General features: G+C 37.5%; 1 protein-coding gene across 8 annotated transcripts in view; it reads left to right on the top strand.

Annotated features, from left to right (window-relative positions):
- Positions 1 to 13,600, top strand: part of DDX60 (DExD/H-box helicase 60) — a 54,036-nt gene that overhangs the window by 25,022 nt on the left and 15,414 nt on the right. For all 8 annotated transcript variants that reach the window (XR_007168143.2, XR_007168145.2, XM_066996742.1 and 5 more), the window contains 11 exons: positions 186 to 349; positions 2,987 to 3,142; positions 4,173 to 4,322; positions 5,310 to 5,429; positions 7,869 to 7,964; positions 8,650 to 8,765; positions 9,295 to 9,440; positions 9,614 to 9,723; positions 9,824 to 9,928; positions 10,009 to 10,137; positions 10,950 to 11,077. Coding sequence is in view for 6 of the 8 variants with exons in the window: in XM_066996742.1 (XP_066852843.1) it covers positions 186 to 349; positions 2,987 to 3,142; positions 4,173 to 4,322; positions 5,310 to 5,429; positions 7,869 to 7,964; positions 8,650 to 8,765; positions 9,295 to 9,440; positions 9,614 to 9,723; positions 9,824 to 9,928; positions 10,009 to 10,137; positions 10,950 to 11,077 (1,420 nt within the window). In the remaining 2 variants the exon portion in view is untranslated. The remainder of the gene's footprint in view (positions 1 to 185; positions 350 to 2,986; positions 3,143 to 4,172; positions 4,323 to 5,309; positions 5,430 to 7,868; positions 7,965 to 8,649; positions 8,766 to 9,294; positions 9,441 to 9,613; positions 9,724 to 9,823; positions 9,929 to 10,008; positions 10,138 to 10,949; positions 11,078 to 13,600) is intronic.

Raw genomic sequence — 13,600 nt, 5'->3', positions numbered from 1 at the left:
GTAGAGCTCACAGAAGCGTGGGTTGTATTCTGGTTGTCTTTGATTAAAATGTACTTTTAAATTGCCATAAATGTGGTTGGATGGATAAGGTCTGTTCTAAAAATACCAAATATAAAAACACTTCCAATGATAGAATTGGCTCTCAAGTAACTGTTGAGTTGGCTTTTTCTTTTTTTTTTTGAAAGCTACCAAATCTAAAGATTTAAGCAAAGCTGTTCAACTCATGAGGAGAATTCATATCCTCCTTGAAAAATATCAAGACCTCTTGGAGAAACCCCATCTACAAAAGCTGACCCAATGTCTACGACTTCTTGGATTTGAGAATTTGGCATGTTCACTGTCTGGCCAGGTAACTTTATAGACTGTGATGATTCTATTGTAACTGGATCTCTAATTGATATAAACATAAGCATTTAACAGCGTGTAGAAAACTTATATTGAGCTTATTGTAATTATATTGTGCCTTAAGTTTAACTGTCTATTCATGCTTCAGAAATTGAGTGATCTTCCTTAGTTCCATGGATATATTTCTTTGCTTGATGTGAAAGAGAGTTGACACAATAGGCCACTTCTCCTTTATTAAGTGGAACTATATATGACTGTGAAGGACAACCTGTGAAACATGTTAAGAGATGTCTACATCTCTAAGAGGTGCCTGTTGTTCCACTCATCACATCAGCTGAACTCTGCACGTCAAAAATAAGCATTAAAATGTTCATTAACACACCTAAACATGCTACTTTATAGAGGAAATCTTTGAGACTGACAAGATAGATGAAAACTGTATTCTGTTTGTTTTTATGGTATTACTCTACCCTGTTACTGAGCTATGATGATCGCCTCTGAGGGAAACTGACACTGAATTGCTTGTCTTCGCTAGCACAGCTGAGACCGCCAGATAGCTACTCTGAATTTGGCTCTGAAGTAATTTTTCTAAAGACTGGACTTGTGTTTTTCTGCTCACTTGCAACCTTCCCCCTGGCTGATTTAAAAGCAATTCTGTAGATGTGATGTTACTGGGGAGAGGGGATGCTAAAGTGGTTTCCAGGTGGAAGAAGGGGGATAAAACTCACAGTCTGCAGAATATGAAGTCAGTAGCAAAATGAAGGAGAATTACAATGAACCATAAAACCAGTATGACTTCAGTATTCAGTATCTCATTTTTCATGTGCAGTAGTGTTAGGAATTTTTTGGAAGCTCAATTCTGGAAATCTTTTATTGTCCTTTGAGGATTGGGACTAAAAGGTGAGGGAGGAAGAGATTTGTAAGACTCTTCCCTTTGGGAGTGGAAAGTATTTGTCTCCTTTTCTGTGTGAATTTGACTGATGTATGATGATAGTTTCCTTTTGGCTACATAGTTACTGTTAAGGGTGTTTGGTGCCCTGAATAAATCAAAATCACTGAATAGCTGAGGTTGGAAAGGACCTCTGGAGGTCGTCTGGTCCAGCTCCCTGCTCAAGAACCTAGAGGAGATTGCCCAGGACTACGTCCAGACAGCTTTGGATGTCTTCAAGGAGGGTATCCCCACAATTATCTGGGCAACCTGTTCCAGTGCTCAGTTGCCTGCTGTGGTAGTTTCACACCAATGGCCAACTAAACTTCACTACGCTGCTCTCTGTCCCCCTCCTCAAAGGAAGAAGGGAGGGGGAGAAAATATGATAGGGGGAAAAAAAGCTCACAGGTTGAGATAAGAATAATTCCATTAGAGGAAAAAGAAGGAGGAAAAACAAGCAAGGCTGCACAGAAACAGAGAGGAAAAAAAAAATATCCCATCAGCAATGGATGTTCGGCCATGTCCTGGGAAGTAGGACCTAGATAAGTGTGGCAGCTGTTTGGGAGGATGGACATCTTCATAACGAGCCCCTCCTCTCCTTTCCCACCTTTTGTTGCTGCACGGGACACCACACAGTATGGGACATCCCTTTGGTCAGTTTGGGTCAGATGCCCTGGGGATATCCCCTCCCTACCTCTTGCCCAGCCTGCTGGCTTTGGGAGTTTTGGAGGCAGTCTTGGTGCTGTGCCAGCCCTGCTCAGCAGTAGCCAAAACCTTGGTGCGATATCAGGGCTGTTCTAGCTACAGTTCTAGTACTTCTAGCACTGTATGTGCTGCTGCAGGAAAACTAACTCCATCCCAGCCAGACCCACTACACCTGCACAGTACAGAAGTGTCTTCTTCCTGTTGTTTAGATGGGACCTCTTGTGTTCCAGTTTGTGTCCAGTGTCAGGACAAGAGGCAATGGGCACCACTAAAAAGAGCCTGGCTCCGTCCTCTCTGCAGGCTTTCTTGAGGTATTTGTACATGTTGATGAGATTCCCCACAAGCCCAGGCTGAACGCAGCCCTGAGTGACCTGATCTGTTTGCACCTACTTTTAGCAGGGAGTTGGATTAACTGATATTCAGCTATCCGTGCCAACCTAAATTATAATGTGATTTTCTGATATTCTGGTATATGTTGTAACGTGGAAGGCTTTGCTAAACAACTTTCAAGATCAGATGGTGTAACCAAACATGTACACGAACATTGAAATTTGTTATGTCTTACGGTATACAGGTGCTGCTTAAAAATATAATGCTTTACAAAAATTGGGATCACAATCTTCATATTGAGTTTCTTTTCACAACTTTGAGTCATTGCATAAAGTGTCAGGGCAGGCCCAAGAAAAGGGAAATATAGGATGAGAAGGATCTAGCAGGTGATAGCTCAGAGAAGCCAAGCTCTGCCTTCTAGCCAGTTTCATAAGCTCTTCTGACAACAAAACCATCAAAAATGAGGGTTACTGAAAACATATTGTTTACAGAACATAGTAGTCTCCTTTGAACAGATACAAGCTTATACAAAGCTATATAAGAGAAAATGTATTTTAAAATCACCTGCATTTTCATATATTGTTTTAAAGCTTTCAGAGTTCCAGAGCAAAAGATGTGTCATTTTCTGAATCTCTTGCTAGTTTGCAAACCAACTTGAAATTTATTATGACCTTATAGGTTAGAGAAAAAAGTGATGGTGAGAATACAAGTAGATATGCTATTGAGGTGGGACCAGTTCGCTTCCAGCTGCAATACATGGACTATTATTTGCTCAGAGAAGAGAGAAATGATCCAGATCCCCGAGTGGAAAATTTCATACCAGACACTTGGCAGGTAATGAGACACAAACCATTTGTATGTAAAGTTATTGGAAATGGCTTTTTTTTCTTCATTTTAAAATACATGTGATTCTACCTCTTGCTAAAAATAGTGTTTCACTAAGGTGAACAAATTCAGAAGATCATTTTGGATGGTATTCCATGTTCTTTCTAACCTGAGAGCTTTTCTACTGAGAGCTTTACCCAAGGAATTCAACATAAGAAATGCCAAATCCATGGGATTTCACTGTTTATCATAATATTTAATGGTGATAACCCCCGTTTAGGTAATCTCTGATTACCTAATCTCTAATCATCTTCTACTTATTGCTGCTTAAAGAGTGAACCATACTACGAATTGATAATAACTTTTCTGTTTAAAGCACAGTAGGTCTAACTCGGGTCTGTCTGTTATTGGACTGGAGAGACCAGCTGAATTTTCCATCTTGTGTGACCACATCTGGAAAACAGATACTTGCTTGAGAAGCACCTTTGAACTCAGCATATATGCTAATATAGAAAGATAGTGTTAATGCTACTTATTTCTCCCTTCTTGTACCATTCCTCCCCTTCCTTCTACAGACCTATTTAAAGTGAGAGAAAGCATGGAGGAAGACAGTAATAGGAAGAAAACAAATTTATTAGTGTATGCTAAGAGCAGAAGAGAAATTTGGACAGTATTGCTATAACTATAATAATGCAAGAAAAAATTACTGCATTTTATAAAACAGTGAAGTTTTTGTATCTAAATTGTACACTGCCGAGTTAACTTTTTTATTTTGAAAATGTCCAGTTTCGGACTGTAAGTATTCTGGTATCAAAATCTCAGGCCAAATAATTGAAACAAACAAGTGGGAAGTTGTAGTTCCTTTTTTTTCCCACTAACAGTTTGAGAAAAGAATACAGTCATAAAACTTCTAGGTTAACTATGACTTCCCCTAGTCTAAAATCAGCAAAAATTAAGGGCAAAAATAGAGACATTTTCACAGGAGCAGCTAGTTCACTCAATGAGAACTTCTTAACAAGACATTTTGCTCTTCTCTTAGCGAGAACTTCTTGATGCTGTTGATAACAATGAGTCTGCAGTGATAGTTGCTCCCACTTCATCGGGAAAAACATATGCATCATATTATTGCATGGAGAAAGTTCTGAAAACGAGTGATGACGGAGTAGTTGTGTATGTTGCTCCTACAAAGGTAAGGCTACATCCTACTACATATTCTGTATGTCTGACTGTGATATTTTTCAGTATGATTCTGAAAACATTTGGGGTGATTTATTGTACAGATTTAGTTGATGTATGTCTTTTTTATTAGAAACATGTAATTAAGCATGCTTACAAAAGATCTGCAAAATATTTAAGTTCATGTACAGTTCTTTGACTGTTTATATAGCTATTTTAAGGTCAGAAACATTAATGCATAGAAAAGTGCTAGAAGTAGTGTTAGGTAAAGGTGACAGTGCCAAAAGCCTACAGACTTGGTGAAAGTAATATTAAAACAGAACAAAAACCTATTTTTCCAATTGAGTTCACCATTAGATGCTTCAAGAGAACTTGTGAAACTCTAAGCGTCTTTGGGATATTTTTTAATGAGTGTTTTATCCTTTTTTTTTAGTTAGAAATTGACTTAAGAGCTGACCCAATGTTTTGATTTCTTCCAAAACTTATTTTAAGTAATGCAAAGTTTGAATATGGAATATGGAATTACATGTGCTATTATTGACTAATTTCTTTGGATTCTTTTCTATAAGTAAAATATATATATATATTTTTGATATGGCAAAACAAAATGGGCATCAAATTCATACTTTCATTTGAATATCAGAGTCTGGGTGCACAAATGTATTTTATACCTGCAGGCCTCAGGACTCTGATGTCATTAAAGTGTTTGTAGATACAGTTGAATGCTATAAAATAGTTACAATACAGAGTTAATACTATATAACCCACTTCACAGAATACTAGATTTCTTTGAAAACATTTGAGTATAATTGAACATCAGGTACCATTTCTGTTCAAAGTTAACACTGATAGTCTAGATTTAATAGAAGTGCTGCAATAGTATATTGCAGTCTAGTACATTAATATCAGTGCCAAAATTGAATACATTTGTATGCCTCAGAACATTGTATGCCTTTAGACATCCACTGTGTAGTTTTATTAATGATCTGCTTTACTTAAGGCCCTTGTAAACCAAGTGGTGGGAACTATATACAGTCGGTTCACCAAGAAACTTCCAGATGGACTGGTGGTGTGCGGAGTCTTTACACGAGATTATCGTAATGATGTCATGAATTCTCAGGTATATTTTTGAGTGTTATAACACTTAAAAGTTATGACTTCTGTACTTCATCTGGCCTCTGAAATTTTTGTTAATTTTGATTATAACAATTGTGCCATTACTAAATAGAAAGTTGTGTTAAAATCTGTGTACTGCTTACCAGAAAAATTTTCAGTCTGTGGCATACAACCTTACCTATTCATCTTTTGATTACTTGCTCTGGTTAGAAGAAGAAACATTTAATTCCTTTGGTCATAAGCATACAGCAGATGTAAATGCAGACAAATGAAAGAGGTGCTCTTTTTTTCCCATTCTTTTCCTGAGTGTCTGACATTTACTATTATTTATAAACATTGATGACATCAACTGATTGTAAAGTAGCACTGTCTGATGGATTTTCTTTTTGATCTTTAAGGATCCATTTTCACTAACCACCAGGGTTCAAAATCGCTTGAGCTCTTGATGTGTCTTAGTTAGGTCCTAGAGTTCAAACTGAAATGTAGGCAAATCTTGGAAATAAATTAGGTGGACCATCTCAGAGTTGGAAAATAGTGTGATATCAGAAAATCAGATGATAATGTAAAATCCTGATATAGATAAAAGTAAGCTTAATATGTATAATAGGTATAGTATGACACTTCTGTAAGCTGTTAACCTTTTATAAGCTTTGTTAGTAAAAGATAAACTGAAAATGAACCTTTGTTAATCTCTCAGCATTGTTGTCCATGTTGTTTCCTTTCATGCGTTGCTTCTCTGGCCAGCAATCTTTCATTCCTAAGTAGTATCACTTAAAAATGAATAAAATAAATACAACTTGCTTACTGATTTTAAGAATGTTCTAGACAGTCCTGCCTGTTAATACCTCTACTGAAAATCATGAACTCATACGGGTGGGTAGAGTTGGGCTTCTAGCAGCCACTCTTGTTCATTGTGACTGTAACCTTCGTTGCAAGGTGAATCAACCTAGGTTAATCATAAAATCATAAAATGGTTAAGGTTGAAAGTAGTGACCTCTGGAGATCATTGTGTCCAACCCTCCTTCTCAAGCAGGGCTGCCTAAAGCCAGTTCTCCAGGACCATGTCCAGGTGGCTTTTGAATATTGGCAAGGACGAAGACTCCACCAGCTCTCTGGGCAACCTGTTCCAGTGCTCAGTCACCCTCACAGTGAAAAAAGTGTCCTTATGTTCAGACAGAGCCTCCAGGGTTTTAATTTTTCTCTGCTCTCTCTTGTCTTGTCACTAGACACCACTGAAAAGAGCTCTGTCTTCTTTATGACCCTCTCTTCACATTTATATACATTGAGATCTTTCCTGAGCCTTCTCTTTAGGCTAGACAGTCCCAGCTCTTTCAGCCTTTCCTCACAGGAGATGCTCCAGTCTGTTAATCATCTTAGTGTGTCTCTGTCCGACTCTCTTGAGTATATGCATGATTATCCTGTACTGGGGAGCCCAGAACTGGACCCATCACTCCAGGTGTGGCCTCATCAGTGCTGGGTAGATGGTAAGGATCACCTCCTGTGCCCTGCTGGCAATACTTTGCTTAATGCAGCCCATACTGTTTGCCTGCTTTGCTGGAAGGGCATGTGGCTGACTCGTGTTCAACTTGGCATCCATCAGGACTCCTAGGTCACTTCCTACAAAGCTGCTTTCCAGTTGGGTGGCCATCAGCAAGTGCTGGTGCCTGGGGTTGTTCCTTCCCAGGTGCAGGGCTTTGCACCTCCCCTTGTTTAACTTCATGGGATTCCTGCCAGCCCATTCCTCCAGCCTGTTGAGATTCTTCTGGATGGCAGCATCACCCTCTGGTTTATCAGCCACTCCTCACAGTTTTAAGTCATCTACAAACTTGCTGAGGGGTATACTCCATCCATCATCCGGATCATTAACTAAGATGTTAGACAGGACTGGACCCAGTGCTGTTCCCTGGGGTACGCTGCTAGCTACTGGCTTCCAGCTAGACTCAGTACTACTGATTTCTCTGGGACTGGTTATTCAGCCAATCTGCTCATCTGGCCCACACTTCAACAGCTTGTGTATGAGCATCTTATGGGAGACAGTGTCAAAAGCCTTATTGTACGCTAGGCAGACAATATCCACTGCTCCCTCCTCATCTACCAGCTGGTCTTTTCATCATAGAAGTTTATCAGGTTGGTCAAGCACGACTTCCTCTTGGTCAATCCATGCTAACAACTCCTGATGACTTCCTTGTCCTTCATGTACCTGGAAATGGTTTCCAGGATTAGTTGCTCCATCACTGTCCCAGGGATCAAAGCGAAGTTTACCAGCCTGTCAGTTTGCTGTGTCCTTCTTGCCCTTCTTGAAGGTAGAAGTGAGAAATTAATTTTTGCTCATCTTGAAATCAAATACATATTTTAAATTCTTTTTTCAATATAGAATCTATTCTGTTATATTTGATCAGCCAATTTATTTGAAAATAATGCTTTACAAACCTTTTTTTCGTAGATACTAGTGACTGTGCCTCAATGTTTAGAAATCTTGATGCTGTCTCCTCGTTGCCAGAAATGGGTCAAACGGATACAATATGTTATATTCGATGAGGTAGGCATCTTTCAGTAATAATCAATTTAATAAATTTAAGGGGAAAAAAAAAAGGCAGAGGAAAACTATCAATAATTAAATTTTTCACTACATGCATTATTGCTGGTAAAAATCAACTTTGAGAACTATTACTTCAGACTTGCTTGCTTTTTCATGTTAGCTAATAGTCTTAATATGTTCCAGTGCAAGAACTTAAAACTCTGATAGTCCTGAAGAGGACATACTGTTCAGTCAGAGCTACCAGGAATTTCCCTTATTTCTCTCAAGCCAGTCAACTGAAAAACTAAAGTTCACCACTGTAGTCTTAGTGGTGAAAATGAAGCCTGGAGGTATTCCAGGTTTCAATCATAGACATATCCCTTCATGAGATGTTTGTCGGTCTTTTGAGGGCAAAAGCAGTGTTTAATATTGCTAAATTTAAAATTTGTACTGGATTCTTTCTTGTATATCAACTTAATTTCTAATGGATGTCAGTGAATATCTAGGGTACAAACAGTGAATGTAGTATTGAAGTTAGTATAGTCTAATTCACTATCCAGTGAATTTGCAACATAAGAATTATTCAGTACAGATCTTGCCAACCTTTTTGATTTTAGCAAAACATAAAACAGCTCCTGTTTTTTGTGTACTTTGATAAGGTAGGTTTCTTACATTTCTTTTTTTATCCTTTTTCCCAAAAATATAGGTCCATTGTCTTGGTAGCGAAATTGGAGCAGAGGTTTGGGAGCATCTTCTGGTAACAATTCGGTGTCCGTTTTTGGCTCTCTCTGCTACTATCAGTAACCCAGAACACCTAACTGAGTACGCTTGGAATTTTTGTCATTCAAAAGAGCATATTTAAATTGGATATGAACTATTGATATGAACTGATGGGTATGAACAATTACGATTGAGAGGCAACAGATTTGGAATTATACTGTTTTATGTATTATATACATATAATTGACACCAAACAATTTTGTAACTCTTAACTCTCTGTAATGAGAACAGGCATTCATTCCTATTCTTTCAGACCCTCTAAGAGAGCTGGGCAGAGGTGTTCAGGAGTTTTTTGCATCTATTTGATTTGCCAAAACCTGATAAGCATACTTACCCATCATCAGTCAAGGAAGACACCTGTCTCTGTATGTATAATTATGGTGTGATTTCACATTTATGAACTGCACCCTGGGATAAACTGGAGAAAATTGCACTGAAAATGGTGAGAGGGGGGACTGGAAATTCTATAGGAGAAACAGAGCAGAATGTAGTACTTCATCTATTATAGTTGTATCAGTTTTCAAAAAAAATATTTTTTACAGCTTGGCTTTATTTTATTCTTGAACTGTAGGTGGTTACAAAGTGTGAAAAGGTATTGGCAACGTGCTGAGAACACGATAGAAGAAAGCCCTACCAGCTCTGAAAAGAATTCTACAAGAAAACTTAAAGTGAAATCTAAAGTAAAAGAACCAAAAAAATCATACCGTGTTAGACTAGGTGTGTATCAGAATGTTTTATAATAATAATAAATAAATTGTAGTGTCCTTCCCGCAAACACTTTGATCACACTGCGTGGACTTAAGCATATGTATGGTTTTTAAATAAAATCAAATCAAACTTCTTGCTTTTTAAAACCAACGATGTATCATGACATTTTTGTCTCTTTGCAGTCCTGTATGGAGAAAGATACAATGATTTGGAAAAGTATGTGTGTTCTTCAACGGGTGGTGATTTTCTCATTGAACATTATCACCCATGTGCTGCATTAACAGTCAATCATGTAAGCATAGCACTGGTGTAAAAATAGTTTATCAACGGTTAAATTAAGTAATATGAATTCCATCAAAATGATTATTTTCTTTTGTTTAAAATCCTTGCAGATTGAGAACTATGGTATTCCTGCAGATCTTTCTCTGTCTCCAAGAGAGAGCGTTCAGCTTTATGACACAATGGTAGAAGTCTGGAATGAGTGGCCGAGGGCACAGGTGGGTATACAGATCTGTGGACAGAATATATAAAAAGTAAATAGATAATTAATGCAGTGTTTTATATTGTTGCTTTCAAGGAGCTAGATCCTGAGGAGTTTGTCTCTTTCAAGAATAAAGTAGTAATAAAAAAGACGGATGTGAGGAAATACGAGCAGGAACTGAAGAAAGAGCTAAGCAAATGGATTGAACTTGGCCAAAGACAGAAGGTAACAGTTGTTAGAGGGGTGTGTTTTTAAGACTGTGTACAGCTGTAATGTAATGATTATACAGTAATATAACTAGACAATTATGGGAGCTTCTCCTCCCTAATTATTACTTATAAGTATTAGCTGCTGCTGTGCTGAAAGATAAGTGCTGATATTTGTGGCATTTCAGTAAGAATTTTCAAGGTTGTTTTCACAAGCTTCTCTGGGAATCATACTTCTGGTACTGCTGCGAGATTCCGATTTCTGATTCTTTTAGTGTACCTCCTACAATTAATGACAATATTGTACCACAATTCTGCTTCTTTAGCCTACTTCTTTTTCTTTTACTGATCATTTGAAACCTTCCCTGTAACCAAGGACAGAAGGTATGTTTCTATGTAAAAGACAGAAATTTAAGTAATGGACTTTAAATTGGAAGATCAAGTCCTTAATTAGAGGCCATATATTCCTATATCATAAATAGGTGTATGAGGAGGTGGTGAATAAAAAACAAGGAGACAATAAAGAATATTTGGGTAAAAAAAAAAAAAGCTTCTTGAAATCTGACGCTTGAATGTGAAAATATAATTGGTATGTTAGTAGTGCTTTATTATTTCCACTGCGATGGTAGACATGAATGCTACAGTGATTTACATTTTGAGTTCTTACTGAAGTCATTGTGTTCTGCAGACCTTTTAAGTCTGTAAACTATACGAGACCATGGTAGTTCTGCATGATTTAAAAAATCTGAGCTGATAGAAGCTGTCACAGGAAACTTTGCCTTCAGCCAGAAGTTTCTGCCATTAAAATCTCCTCAATAATATTTTGGTCAGGTATATGAGCTTCTGGATCACTTTAAGCCCCAACCTGTGGATTGCTCAGATCAGGAAAAATGGATGCAATTTGCATGCTTTGTTGAAAAATTGCATGAGATGGATAAATTGCCTGCCATAATTTTTATGTAAGTATTTATATTCCATGTGTTATGTGTGTATTGACTAGATTCAGAAAAATGGTATTAGAGATAAATATTGATATGGCTTGGCAAATTCCATTTATGTCCTTTTCTTATATTTGTTCTAAAGTTTGTGAAGTAAAGGCTTACAAGCTCTATCAATCTGTGTACCTTTGTGGGACTAAAGTTTTAGCTGAAGTAAAACTGGGAGTGATTGATTATTGCGTGGAAAGGTTAGAATCCATGCATGATACCTGAGGAAAATTATAATCTGAATCACATTAAAATGGGAGTTGGATTCTCTGTTGCTTTGCCCCAGTGTAATAAGTAAAAATTGTGCTGTTTAATTAGAGGTGCAAACAGTGTATGTTGGGGCAGATTTGCTAGGGAAAAGGGCAGAATGAGGTCCTATGAATATGTCATTTAACATGGTTTTAGTACAGAGCCTCTCACAACATTATCTTATATCCAGTAAAATGCATGAGTGAAACTTTTGCATATATCTGAGATGTATTTTCACAAAACATCAAACATGCATAACCTACTGATAATACCATTATTGTCAGTGATATTGCTAATATCAGTAAAATGGGCATGTTACCTCAATGCTTATCCTAATAATGAAAAGAAAGTACTTACCATTAAACAGTTGTCCAGTGCATATTCTCATTATAATAACACGTAGGAACAATCACATAAATGTGTTACATAAATATAAGAAGTTTTCTCATCTCAGTATGAAGCCTTGCCTTTCCTTGCTTTGAATAGTTAGGGGGAGAATGCTCTCTGGCATTTCAGTTCTTATGTGTTTGTGCTGGTTTAAAAAAAAAAAAAAAAGGCATTTCTATTTCTGAAAGAACTCTAGAAAGAAAGAAGCAAAAAAGTGTGCATACAGGTCAATGGTGCATCTCAAATGACTCTAATTGCTAGTAAGTTATTTCTTTTTATATTTTGAGTGGCAGTCTAGTTGCAAATTAATGCTATGGCTGATTTCCAGCTGAAGCCAACAGATTTCAAAAGCAGTCTTAGATATTTTTAATTCCTTCACATGAGTGATTTTAGAGCTGCTGTATTAACTGCATTGTCCTTTTGAGGCACTTAATAGGACGTTCCAAGGTGCTTCTCCTCAGGAGAGACAGATGAATAACTTACTCTCATCTACCCTGGAATGATGAGTCATTATAAATTTTTGGTGACCAATGACTCTTACAAGGGGCTGTGTGTAGAGTATGTATTCTCTTTTTAATAGACAACTGATAAATGATCATGGTGGGACAAGAACACATCACAGACCGGTGAACATGGATGCATAACCTAGATGTGAAGTTGGGGTGTGAGCTTGAGAAATCTATTATCTTATGTTTTAAGGCATAGGTATAGTGTAACTGCACTTCATAGACCTCCCCAATGTTGTAGTCAGACAAGGAACAAGCATCAGAAGGAATTTCAAAAAAAATAAATTTCTAGTTACATGTCCAAGTCCTGAGAATTTGTGATGGTGATGAAGGGGATGAGGAGCCCTCACAAGACGTAGATACTGACGTGGAGTAACAGATTAGTACTGGCAAGCTTTTTTTCCTTAAGCCTTTATTAATGTGTGAGGTTGGAAAGCTGTCACCCGTTGTGGTATTTTGTCAACATGGAATTAGTAAAGACTCCTGAGAGAGTATGTATCAGTGCTGTAGAAACCAAGTTGCTATTGCAGCTATTGGTGGTAGGGAAAGCAGTACCTTTTCTTTTCTTAAAGGTACCAGGGAAAGAAGTATGCTGGCACCATATTTGTACTTAAATGGCTGAATAAACTCTGTGATAAAGAGAACTTTAAATCACCCAGTGTGGGCTTCAGAAGAATCAGGAGTAAATGGAAAATGATTGCAGTTGAGATCTGTTACCTGTAAAGAAGTGAAAAGCTTAAGTTAAGAAGTTACCTCTGAGTCTTAAGACCTGTGTTTTGCCTTCACAAGGATAAAGTCCTTCCATTTTTGCTCCTGTTCTTGATGACTGCCAGATCTGAATGACTTGTGAGCATTCTAATGGATTAGGATGCAACTTCATGCCAGGTGTTGCCAACTCTTGTATGGTGATAGCTAACAGTCTCTTCCCACTACAATAAGAATTTAAAAAATGTTTTCTGACTGAGAAGCTGGAAGAGTCCCAGCTAAGCTAACAGTCCAGTATTGAAAAAGCTATGAGAAAGAACAGCTGTGTAGAATACCAAGAAAAACAGTCATTCCTTTTCAACTGGCTAGTAGAGAAGGATTAAATGATTTAAGGTACAGTCTATTTTATATGTATGTCCATGTGCCAACTTAGGGAAAGATAGGACTGTTTTCTGTAGATAATTAACTGGCAGAACCATTTTACATGTTACCACTCAGTTTTGAAATAATTGTAGTTTGAAAGTGAACACAGCCTATGACTTGGGGATCAAATAGCAATGATGCGCTTCTAATTATTAGAATTTACTGTAGTCAAGTAATAAGGCTGAGTATTATTGTAGCAGTATTACATACACGTACAAATAAAAAT

This window comes from Anser cygnoides, chromosome 4 (genome assembly GCF_040182565.1).
Source record: "Anser cygnoides isolate HZ-2024a breed goose chromosome 4, Taihu_goose_T2T_genome, whole genome shotgun sequence".
Lineage (NCBI taxonomy): Eukaryota > Metazoa > Chordata > Aves > Anseriformes > Anatidae > Anser > Anser cygnoides.
The sequence above is the reverse complement of the archived record's forward strand: the minus strand, read 5'-3'. Positions and strand labels throughout refer to the sequence as shown.